General features: G+C 44.8%; 1 protein-coding gene across 2 annotated transcripts in view; it reads right to left on the bottom strand.

The window, feature by feature from the left end:
- Window positions 1-1,106: 1,106 nt before the first annotated feature.
- Window positions 1,107-12,795, bottom strand: part of LOC147435998 (DUF309 domain protein) — a 33,894-nt gene continuing 22,205 nt past the window's right edge. Inside the window, exons 2-3 of one of the 2 annotated variants that reach the window (XM_086488905.1) lie at window positions 1,574-1,721; window positions 1,107-1,462 (exon numbers count right to left, since the gene is read on the bottom strand). In XM_086488905.1, the coding sequence (XP_086345031.1) occupies window positions 1,227-1,462; window positions 1,574-1,721 (384 nt within the window). In that variant the 3' untranslated portion in view covers window positions 1,107-1,226. The remainder of the gene's footprint in view (window positions 1,463-1,573; window positions 1,722-12,795) is intronic. The other variant, XM_086488906.1, reaches the window with a different exon arrangement.

The following is a 12,795-nucleotide window of genomic DNA, read 5'->3' as shown; positions in this document are numbered from 1 at the left end:
TGACAATTCATGGCACATGCCAAGATAATGATGGCAAACCTTCTTTTTTTTTCTTTTTCTTGAGCTTAGCCTTATGTATATGTGGGCAACTATGTGAGATAATTGCCATTTAGTTTCCGGGATCTTGAATAGTGACCATACTCTCTTTCTCATCATCTTGTGTAGGCCATTGTGCCACTTTATGCACTTTCTATTTCATCGACTTATGGAGGCCGGCACAACACACTTGTGGAAGTTATTCTTCCAAAGCCTTGTCATGAGAAAAATGTACTCATATTTTCTCCACAGGGTTAAGATTCTATAAGCACATGCCAAGGACCAAGCTTCTTGTCATTCCAAAGAATTTCTAATGCAACCAATTACTAAATTAAGAATTGTGGCCCTATAAAGATAAATCTTCTTTCAAATTCTCAATGTTTCCTCAAACTCTGGATATTTCTTTTGTTTGTGCAACAAGCCAAAGGACTTTTGATGGAATCAAAAGAAGGTATTCCTTGTTGAGTAAGAGGGGGCTTTTGGGGGGGCCTTTAAATCAAGAAAGGCAACCCCATACACCCTTTACCTTTTGCATAAACGTAGGGCATTTTCTAAACCAAGATCTAGACACATAAGGGCTTTCTTTTCCTTGGTATTGGAGGTGATTCGACCTTTTGACATTCTACCCCACTGTCCTTCTCAAGACATGACTAGCTTCGTATGGGAATGTGTTACTCTTAAAGGTTACTACTGAAAATTTGAGGGTCCTCCAATATAGAGAGCCTATGGGGGAGCCCTCAACTTCATTCATTCTCATTGACCAGTTCAAAAGCTAAGACAATTTAACTGTGTGTGTGTGTGTGTGTGTGTGTGTGTGTGTGTGTGTTTTTTATAAGAGAGAGAGAGAGAGAGAGAGAGAGAGAGAGAAGGGGAGAAGTTTTAACGTTATAGGAACAATCCAAAGTGACCTCAAAGTCTATCCCACAAGCCTTGAACTCTAACTATTTTGAGAGAGAGAAGGGGGGGGGGGGGGGGGGGGGGGGGGGGGGGGTTTATCATCATAGGAACAATCCCAATTTCAAGTCTTGAACACATGACCTGGGGAGAGAGAGAGAGAGAGAGAGAGAGAGAGAGAGAGAGAGTTCTCTTGCAGCATATTAAAAACAAAATGTTGAATTTACAGGTAAGGATCTTGAATAAATGATGGTTACATAATTTTATGTAGAACTTTTATACAAATAATGCCTAAACTATAACCTGCAGAAATCTTCACCTGTTGTTGTCAAGACTGGTACCTTTACTTTGGCATCAACTGCGGAAGAATCATTCGAAGTGTGGTTTGAAGAATAAGGTGACTTAAAACAAATGTATAAATCATCATTTTCAGCTTTATGAATTTCATACAGAGGCTGCCCAGCAGCAAAATTCCCGAGTAGCCGATACGAGTCTTTTGATCCATCCATAGTTATACACAAGTCCTCTGCACCTGCATGCGTGCAAATGTGACACATGTTGAAGCTGGCCTTAATCTTCAAGCCCTTACAAACACATCCTGAGACAACAGAAACTTGAAATTTCTAGAAAAGAGAGCACTTACAAGCTGCATATTCAAGCTGTGTATTGTATATGTACTCTAAAAGAGCGGACACCTCTTGCTCAAAATTGAAAAAAGGACCATCTGTAAACACCTGCCTCCGTAGTTTCGCTAAAGCTTCTCCAATCTCTGTCATTGCTCCGCGATGATTCTGAAAGACTCTCTCTCTCTCTCTCTCTCTCTCTCTCTCTCTCTCTCTCTCTCAAAGCATAGCTGATATTTTGTTATTTGACCCCCTTGGAGTGCCCAAAAATGGTGCCTATCCCAAAAGGAAGTGAAAACTCTTACATAAGACGCCCGTACGCAATTACAAATGCCAAAGGCCAAAACCGTGAACAAACCTAAAAAATATACCAAAGGAAAGAACCCCACCTAGCAAGGGCAAAAAGTGCCCTGGCAAGTACTGTAGGAGGGAGGAGGAGGGAAAGGGTATCCACAAACGCCTCTCAAAGATAGGCACCTCCAAACTGCTGCAAAGAGGCAACCACACAGGAAGGTAGGGGCAGGACTGAGAAGACCTGGACAGCATCAAGAGACGCACTTATAGCAACCTCTGTACAGCAGGGTGAAGGATGGGCAAGTAGAGGCTGAAGAGGATAACCAAAAACTGCTGCCACGGAAGGTATACATAGATGAATCCAGGATAAGCCCAGATTCACCTTTAAAGGAAAGTGCAAGGTATAGACTCATGGTAGTCATCCACAAGGCAATATGACCATCAGCTCCATCATGCACATGACTACATACTACAAAATCCCCATTAACATCGTCAATGCCCAATAGTGGGTGTAGAACTAGGTACTATCCCACACACCAACACTACACACCCAGGAGCATATGTCAACACAAAGTACGCAGACAAAGATCTGCCTACTAAGTTTCTGCCATAACTCTTGTCATGTCCGCATGGCTCTGCCCGAGCACAGATGGTGTGAGCCAAACTGCAAACCAGATGGATGCTCGTTGAGCGAATGGCGAGATATGGAAACACCGATGTCAACGAAGGTTACCGGCCAGCCTATGCACTATTCATTAAGATTGGCGAGAGCAACGCCAAATGGGAGATGAAGATGGATATGTCCTTTGGAATACCCACTGTTAGTCCCACGCCGGATGCATCCCGCACACATGACATGACACAAGCCAAACTCACATCTAGACACACGTAGTGAGCGGACATCACACTCACCTCCCAACCATAGAGCCAATACGGGCCCACCCCCGAGCATGGCAGCGTGCAGCCAAACGGGCTAGCCCCTGCCACAAGGGTCGGTGTCCCATACCACCAAGCCCACACCAGTACGGGTGTGCAGACAGAACTGCCTAGGGCCTAGAGTCCAAGTGTGGTGATCACACAAGATGACTAACAAATGAGACCCAAGTCCTATTTATAGGACTTCATAACCTAAGGGCCAGGTTCACACTAGCTGGACATACTGCAGGCGCCCATCCTGATGTCTGGGGACGTAACACTTCCCCCCTATTTTTAATTGCTGTCCTCAGCAATGTCCTCGGTTATGAAACCGGGAAAGCGATTCCTTAACAATCTAACTGATTCCCAAGTGGCTTGGGGGGACGATGCTTCCACTTGATCAAATATTCGCAGTATGAGTCTTGCGAGACTTGCGGACCATCAAGAACCGATTCAAGTTCAAGTGGAACATAATGGGTGGTGTCTTCCAAGTTCGGGACTTGCTCAAGAGGAATCACTAAGTCATCCTGCCCTAGCCGTTCCTTTAAATAGCTTAAGTGGAGCACGGGATGTACTCGGATGTACAGCAATACCTTGAGGCAGGTCCAACTTATAAGAAACCTCGCTTATCTTCTTTATGATTTGAAACAGACCACAATAACGAGAAAATAATTTCGAGCATGGGCAGTTCAAATCTTTTCGGAATCCTTCGGTACCTTAAGGTACACCCACATGCCCACCTGGAGTTCGCGGGTTTGTCGAGGCTGATTAGCGTAAAAAGTGGCACGATCTTGTGCCATCTTTATGCTCTCTTTTGCGATCTGGAGCATTTCTTGCCTGTCGTATAAGAAATCGGCTACTGATCACATCTTGATCCGATGGTGATTGATGGTTTCGATTCCAAACCGTACATAAGCATAATCGGGCTATAGCAAGTAGCCGAGTGCTTTGTATTGTTATAAGCAAACTCAATCTGTGGGAGGTAACTTTCCCAATCAAATTGACGTCGAGAGACATATGCTCATAGCATGTCCTCCAAAGTTTGATTTGTGTGTTCAGTTTGTCCATCAGTCTCAGGATGATCTAAGGACGAGCACAAACGGGTTTTCAATTTCTGGAAGACCATTTGCCAGAACTTGCCTGTGAATTTGGAGTCACGATCACTGACAATTTCACGTCAGGCAAACCATATAGTTTGCATAAATGTTCCACAAAGAGCTGAGCTAACTCGTGGTTCTTTACGATGGAACCTGTAAGAATAAATCGCACCATCTTCGTGAGTTGATCAACGACGACCCAAATGGCATCACGACCACGGTTGGTTCGAGGTAATCCAACTACAAAGTCCATAGAAATGCTTTGTCCATTTACTATCGGGAATTTGCAGAGGATGTAGCAGCCTAGCGCGTTTTTGACGTTCAGCTTTGTTGAGCTAACATTGCGCGCATTCCTGCGCATACTTTTCAGCAAAAGCTTTCATGTGCGGCCAAAAGAAATACCGGCCAACCAAGGCCAAAGTAGGGTGTATGCCAGGGTGTCGTGCACTTGGTGCATCATGACACTCAAACAAACTTTGCTTGCAGATATCCCCATCAACGGACACACACACTTTGCCTTGCTTGAAAAGTAATCCATTACGAATGGAATACTTCTTCGCTAGCTCTCTCCATAGCCAGCTCAGGGGCGTCCAAACTGCCATAGCTTTCTAGGCTATGTATTCCCTCTTGGACTCGTTGCCAGATTGCACCAAAGTGACGATCGTTTTGGCACCGCCCTTTGAGAGAAGATAGAAGTCAGTCGAAATTTCAGCAAATGAAAAAGAATTTACCTCGGAGATCCTACTAAGGGCATCGGCTACCGTATTGGTAGCACCCTTATGGTAGCGTATTTCGAAATCGAACTCTTACATGAGTTCGGCCCACCTTGCCTTTCGACCACAAAGGTCGGGCTGATCACAAAGATATTTCAAAGAATGGTGGTCCGTTTATACCACGAAACGGGCACAAAGGAGGTAATGGTGCCAAACCTTCAAGGCATGAATGACCACCAACAATTCCTTCTCTGTGTGGAATAATGTGTGCACGTCTGTGAGCGTGCGACTCTCAAATGCTACAGGTTGCTTATCCTAGTATAGGACAACGCCGATTGCATAACCACTGCCATTTGTTTCCACCACAAAGGGTTTGTTCAGATCCACAATCTGCAACATCGGTGCAGTAATAACAAGTCGCTTAAAAACATTGATCGAGCTCATCGGTCCATCAAATCGACAGACTAACACTACGCTTTTTGCTTTGGACGCCCTTTACCAGATGAGTAAAGGGTTCGGCAATATGAGCATAGTCCTTGATAAATTTCCAAAAGAAGCCCATCAGCTTTATAAACTGTATGGTCTGCCAGAGGATATCGTCAATGATCAAGATACTAAGTTCACTGGCCGATTTTGGCAAGATGTGTTTGCTCATCTTCAGACGAAGTTAAGTATGTCGTCTTCTGACCATCCTGAGTCCCACAGACAAATTGAGAGGATGAATCAGACGTTAGAGGACATGTTGAGAGCCTATGTCTCTCATAGACAGTCTGATTGGGAAAGGTATCTTTCACAATTAGAGTTTGCCTATAATAGTAGCAAGCATTATGCTACTGGGTTTACCCCATTCATGCTGATGTATGGATTTGAGCCTAAATCCCCAATTGCTATTGGCTTAGAAAAAGTCAAGGAACGCCAAGCTCGTGACTTCCTGTGGCTATGGAATGAAAATCCAACAAGAGCCGTGCTCCAATGCTTAAGCTTGCCATCTTCTTCATCTTCATTGCAAGAAATGCTCGGCTAAGGATAGTATAAGAACGGCTCGTGATCGAGTCACTACTTATGCTAATCAAAAGAGATCTCCCAAGACTCTAGAGGTGGGACAATGGGTCTATCTGAAGATACCCAAGGATTCCAAGACCATGCGAACGAGGAAGATTATAAGCTTTCAGCTAGATGTTGTGGTCCATTCTTGATCACAAAGAAGATTGGCTGCGTTGCCTACAAAGTGACTCTTCCTTCGCAGTGTTTCATGTCGGCTATCCTCGAGAACCAAAGGCAGTTTTAGATCATCGTACCCGTCATTCACGCCAAAAGGCTTATGACAAGTACTTAATTAAATGGAAGGCTCAATCTGAAAGGTTCGCCATTTGGGAATCAGTTAGAGCTTTGAAAGCTCGGTATCCCCACTTCATTAATGAGGACATCAATGGTTCTTAAGGAGGGAAGTATGTTATGTCCCGCTCACAAGAGAGGGGATCTAGCCCAGACGCCGTCGGGATGGGCGTCCAGTGTCACGGACAGACGTAGTGTGAACCTGGCCAGTGCGGTCGGCCATTATTATAGAAGGGAGGCCAAGGCCTCATTTGCGGTTATCGACCCCCACTGGCAGAGTGCCAGTGGTTAGCCCACGAGGCTAGGAGTGCGCGAGGTCACCTCGAGGAGGTGAGGCCGGGTGGTATGGGACGCTCGGTCTTACAGGTGCACGCCTACGTCCTCGGACGTTGGCCCCAGCACGGGGGAGCTGCCGGATGGTGGCTATGGTCAGGTGGTTCGTCCTACGCGTGTCTGTAGGCGGTCCGTGTAGCCGGAAGATCCACTCCCTGTGTTCGTGTCAAGTACCCTCCGAGCGAAGTCCGTGCATGTGTGTGGAGTCTGGAGGAGAAAGAGGCGCCTTCTCCATGGGTTGATGCATGTTGGCCGCGCCATTCTCGTGCGGAGAAGCATCGTGTGACGCCATGGCGCTTAGGCAACAGAAGTATACGGGATTATGTAGTAGGGGTAGTAGGCCCAAGACGTGAAATAATAAGAAAGTAGTAATAGACAGGAGGAGATAGAGCACAGGAGAGAGGGCGAGAGAGATAGCTCACGCACGAGATAGAGCTTTCGACGACACAGATTCCACACTCCACTTGCCAGCATGATTTATATAGAAGAACGGGGAGCTTGAAACAAACTTGGACACCCCAAGTCTAGATTCTACCGCAACACAGCAGAGATTCACTTTAAAACAGTTCACAAAAGACGACACGGCCCGGCGTAGTTCCATGCCAAGAGGTATTGGCCCCAAAGACTGGCGCCCCTTTCAATATTTCTTTTTATATTAATCTGTGTGCAAAGTACAAGGGAGTCAGCGGAAACTCACACTCAGACTCTGCGTCTAGATGCTCTTAGTAATGAGGGCCCAACAGATTTATTTATTCTTACAAAGGGATGCCCAAAAGCAGAGCCCCAAAAATTAGTTAAAAATAACTCAAAAGCTTAAGCCCAAAAGCTTTTACTCAAAAAACTGCCAACCAAAAGCAACCAGCACAAATGACGGGCATCCGTACACTGCCACATCAGCATGTCAACGTAAACTGCGGACGTCCGTACTGTCTGCCACGTCAACCTGTCAACGCGTTTTCCGACGTCTTTTGCGGCGCGTTTTTCGGGTTGCTGCCACGTCAGCAAGGTGTGTGTGTGTGTGTGTGTGTGTGTGTGTGTGTGTGTGCGTATGTGTGTGTGTGTGTGTTCGGGGGCCTGCCACGTCACCAATTTGTGACATACCCTCCTCTTGAAAGAATTGTAATCGCCCTCGATTATGCCTGCAAAACAACCAGAGGCCATAGATTGTTTTAGTAGACACTGAATGTTAGTACTGACGCACTAGACACAACACATCTAGCACTTGTACAAAACGACGGTCACATCATCGGACATCACTTGACATCACATGACAAATCACATACAAATTCATTCCAAATCTCAGACCATGATTAATTGGCAACGTATTTAGTAATCGCATCTAGATCCATTTCGGACCTCATGGATGCTCGATTAACTAATCCTTATTGCAATCATGTCTATAGAGATTATGAGACCGAAATGCTGCAGTCATTTCGTCTTTCAGTTCTTGCACTCAACAAGTCAAGTACAAATCAATCAATTTTATTTTCGAATTTCTAGTTATAAAGTCATACAGCAGAATACTATTCAGCCCTTTAGTATCCTTGAAAATCAAAGGAGACATCAGTGACTCTATTCAAAATCGGGGTAGTTGACAAAGGAGCGGAGTAACTCCCCTCTTGTGCAAACCCGCTGCACTAGACTCACCCGTGCTGAAGTCGGGGTTCTATTGGAGTAGATTGTGCTAAACCGAATGCTTTAAGTAAAGTTACAAAATCTGAGGAGTATCTGCTAGGTCCTCCTCCTCCATCCACTTCGCATCCAATGCAGGATAGTTCTTGAACTTAACTATCTGAGTGCTGACAAAATTATTCGAGTATCCACTGTCCACCAAAATATTGATGGAGCTACCATTCATAGTTCCAAGAAGGCTCAAAACTTGCTTTGAGAGAGGCTCCAAAACTGAAGAATTGCACTGAGAATGCTTCATAAGCATAGCCGTATCCTCTGAGACACGAATCGTATTGACCACAGATTTTTCTTTATCCTTAGCAGAATCTAGTTGTTCAAAATTCGATGATGTTTCGCGTTGAAATTTCTTTTCAAATTAGACGGATTTGGTCTCTTTGGACATTGATACCATCTATGGTCACCACCGCAAATTGTACATAAACCATCCTTCTTTGAAGTCGAAGCAGCATTTGACGAAGAGCTTTGCTGAGTATTGGAACGCCGATCTTGAGAAAAATCACGTCCTTTACCATGATCAAGTGGAGCATTTGAAGAAGATCTACTTTGAGATTATCAATCTTGAGAATAGAACCTTGAAGCTGAATAAGGCTCTATTGCTTGCTGTTTGGACTGAGATTGATGCTGTTGACTTTGGCTATAGCTTTCTTTGCGATCACTCTGTGAAAAGCGAGCACTGTTTGAAGAGCTGTCACCGGGAAGAAAATTTTGTGTAGGGCGCCGATTATCGCCAAGACGCTCCACATGAGCAAGTGCAGCATTCAAGGTGGTAGGGTTGTATTTGTGCACATCGTCCTACAGGTTGGGTTCGAGTCTGTCGATAAAGCTGTGAAGTTTATCAGAGGGACTAAGGGTCTCTATCTCCAAAGTTAGCCTTTGGAACTCTGTGATGTACGTGGCCAAGGAACCTGTTTGGCTCAAGCAGCGAAGAAGGATCGGGCATGAAAATCCGCATTGGCAGGCTCAAACGCCTTGCAAATAGCACGCCAGAATTTATCCCAAGAAGGTGTGTGTTTACCATCAACAACCCGTCGTTGCCACCAAATAAATATTTTGTCCTTGAGCAGAGAACTAGCAAGTGCAACTTTTTTACTTTCGACTTAGTCTGTGTTGGACAAGTAGACCTCCATTTTGAACAGCCATTGGTCCAGCACGCGCTTATCGTGGCGACCATTATAGGGCTCAGGCAGTTTAACATCAAGCTTCTTCTTTTGTGCAGCATTAAAAATTTTCTAAAGTAATTAAAGTTCGCGATTGTCTACCTCATCAGTTGGATCTGGTTCATTTGGTTCGTCCACTGAAGCTTCAAACGAAGGTGTTGAATCAACATGTGTAGTCCGAGAAGTTGTAGGACGATTCCGGGAATTGTTTTGCGTCTACATATGATCTAGACGAGTGTGTAGTGATGCGAGACTTGTGGAAAGTGTGGCCATCTGTTCTTTGATGAGAGTAAGGGCATCGTCAGATTGACCACCTCCGTCCTGAGAATTCGGTATGGTTACACCTCAAAGGGAATAACGAACAGGTGCAGCTTCTGGGACTCCAGGAGCAGAAATTATGTTTGGAACAAGTTTTGCCTCTGGGATCCAGTAATAATCACAAATGAACTAACACTTCGGGTGCGAAGTGTTTGTTTTTTTTTCCCCCAAGAGAACAGTGTTTGGAATTCGTCGCAGGCTATGATAGCAAAAAGTCTCGCGGGGGCAAAGTGCACACAAGGCCAGCGCGGGAGAGAGGAAGAGAGGGTGACGCCGTCTGTACACGAATGTTGGAGTTCATTTTGATCTGGTGGGTTTTTTTGTGGTTAAGTTATTTTATTTGGGGGTTTTAATTGAGCAAGTGAGTTCACATGGGTTTCAAAAAAAATAGGGGCAAGCCAGTCCACTTTGGCGGTGTTAGCTTTACCCTTAGATTCATTTGGAGAGTTCTTTTCTGAGAGACTAGAGGAAGATTGGTTAGAAAAGTTACCATTCTTACCATTCTTATGGTTCTTACCGTTCTGAGGGTTCTGAGAAGTCTGAGTGGTACCTTGAGAAGTCTTGTTCTCCTTCGGCTTTCCCTTATTGTGCTTCATCTCCTGTGTGAGTGTTGCTAAATTGGCTTTATCTGACAGGAAAATAATTGTAAATGAATTATTGGATTTATAAGTGAGAGGGTTTTCTCGCTTGGAACACCAAGGAAAAATAATTCTAAATGAATTATTGAAATTTTAAGTGTGGGGGTTTTTCTCACTGGAGACATCCGAGTACACAGTATTCCTAGTGTGTCATTCAAAGTAATGACGGGAGCACTGAACGCGAATATCTGTAAGGCCACCAGGAACAGGTACTTCTGATGCGTCAGATCGGATGGGTGACAGGGAGCTATCAGGAAGAAGTATCCGACCATCCGAGAACAGACATCTCTGATGCGTCATAGGATGGGTGACAGAGAGCACCGTGAAGGAGATTGTATCGTAAGCTCGGTAGGGAAGGACTAGGTGATGGGTATTCCTGATGCATCACAAGGTGGGTGACGGGTGCATTGGAAAGGGGATATCCATAGTCGAGAGGAAATTCCGAACTGTGTTAGAATTGTGCACAAGGAAAAGCAAGCACTTGAATGAAGATGGGTTCAGAGGAAACTTTGAGGAAAAACAGATGCTTTTTGAGAAAGCGGGATTGCTTATCTGCTTTCTCGCAAGGAAGTCTATGTCTGCATTGCAACTGTGCATCTGATTGCATCCAGGGACGCCTAGGAAGTGCTGTGAAAGCATTGTTTTTAACTAATAAGGTTTAATTGGATTTTTGGGTAGATTCAGATTATTTTCAAAAAATGCCAACCGCCCACATAATAAGTGGGCAACCACCTGGAAAATAAAGCAACAAAAACCAGCCAGCGATTTCTCTCTCTTTTTCTGGCAGAACAGCGCAAAAAAACAAAAAATGGCCGCAATCTCTATGCGAGCACCAAATGCTCTGCTATCTTTGCCGTGGCCAGGGTGCTATAAAAGCATCACACGCCCTCTCCCAGAGAGAGGACCAGTTTTCGCAAGGAGAAGATCTTGCTGCCGATTTCAGCCGAAAAGAAGACGTTGCCGATGATGCCCATGGCTGCCCCATGTGTACCTGATGTCGCCAGGATCCAGTGCACGAGTTCCCTCACGAAGAAGTGCCTACAGAGCGTGTTTCCATGACGACAAGCTGCTGTTTTTCTCTGGTTTCAGCCCATAAACGTCATAGACGGGGCTGATTTACCAGAAGGAGCCCGAGAACACCCCTCTTTTGTGTGTAGGATTGGAAGAGAGGATTTTCTATGTAGAGATCTCTTCCGGGGAATTGCTTTTCGAGAACCGGGCTGCGTTTCGAGCGTCGAGATTGTGAAGGTAACGATTTTCATGTTATGATCTCTGAGTTTTGATTGCAGGTGTACTTCCTCTTCGTGAGGTAGTAGGAGCAAAGGAAGGCATGAGACTCTACAGGATAAAAGCGCTATGAGGAACTAGAGCCAGATCAGCCCAAGGGTTTTGTACTGGAGTTTGGGAAGTAGATCCACGGATCCGAGAGTGGTAGACTCTCAAGATGTGATCCGGAAGTTGAAATTCCCAAGGGAAGGACTTCATGTCCAGCAAAGCAGAGCTATTCTGCAGGAAGAGGTCTCTAGGAACAGAATCGGAAAAGAGTTGCAGGGATGTCATGCCCTGAGTCTGGAAGGTGAGATCCAGAGACGAAAACCTTGATTCTCGAGGATTTGGAATAAGGAACGGAAGTTCCTTGGAATAGGGTTTCGCCCTAGGTATAGGAAGCTGAGGCTTCCGGGAACCATCAAATCTTATTCTAGAACGAACGTGGTAATACATTCAGTTCAAGTGCTTGTATAGACATCTCCTCAATAATAAAGATACTATTACGAGGGGGACCAACCCATCTTCTGGTCCTAGTATTGTGTCGATCCTCTCTCTTTCTCTCTCTCTCTCTCTCTCTCTCTCTCTCTCTCTCTCTCTCTCTCTCTCTCTCTCTCTCTCTCTCTCTCTCTCTCTCTCTCTCTATATATATATATATATATATATATATTTCTCTCGATATCCTTTAGCTTCCGTAATAAGTGATAAATCCTATTTATCCGAATATATTTTATATTGCTATACGCTCCCGTTTGTGACAGTGGTATCAGAGCATGGTCTCCTCTCTTTCTCTGTAAAGGAGGACGACTCTAAGAAGATGCGGGAAGAAGCCATGACAAGCCAAGAGAGAAGTTAGCAGGCGGAAACCTAAGTCTTGCAGGAAAAGCTCGCAGAGTTGGGAAAATTTTTCTCTCTGCAAGAAGTCGACATAAGACTTGGGATTCTCTAAGAAGGCAACAAGAGCATGATGCTCAAGAACCTAGAGAATCCAAGGAGCGGAATGCTCAAGATCCTTCAAAATCCAAAAAATATCCATGAACATCAATCCAAAACCATAGCCAAGAAATCCTGTCATTCCGGGAAGGATATAAAGAAGGTCTTTAGACCTCAAAACACTCCAATCAAGTTTGATACTTTTGATGAAAGGGAAGATGTCCCAAAAGCTACCGCTTTGATTCGACAGTTTGAAGTTGCCTTTGCAAATGGCAATTTCTCAGAAGCGTCGAAGGTGAGGCATGTGACCAAACACCTCAAGGGGGATTGCAAGTACTTGGTGGTATACCAAAGCTCTGCAAGGAATTCACAACAAGACTTGGATTCAATTCAAGGCTGAATTTTTGAACAAATTTTTTTCCTCTACACTTTGAGGAAGGCATCGCAGAAGATTGGGATCGGTTTGCCCAATAGGAGCACGAGCGAGTCATGGATTATGTGAATCGGTATTCGTTCACTCTTTCTAAGGTGGCCCCCTTCTTGAACCTCTT

The sequence above is a fragment of the Adiantum capillus-veneris genome, chromosome 18 (genome assembly GCF_014529385.1).
Source record: "Adiantum capillus-veneris isolate H3 chromosome 18, ASM1452938v2, whole genome shotgun sequence".
NCBI classification, from domain to species: Eukaryota; Viridiplantae; Streptophyta; class Polypodiopsida; order Polypodiales; family Pteridaceae; genus Adiantum; species Adiantum capillus-veneris.
The sequence above is the reverse complement of the archived record's forward strand: the minus strand, read 5'-3'. Positions and strand labels throughout refer to the sequence as shown.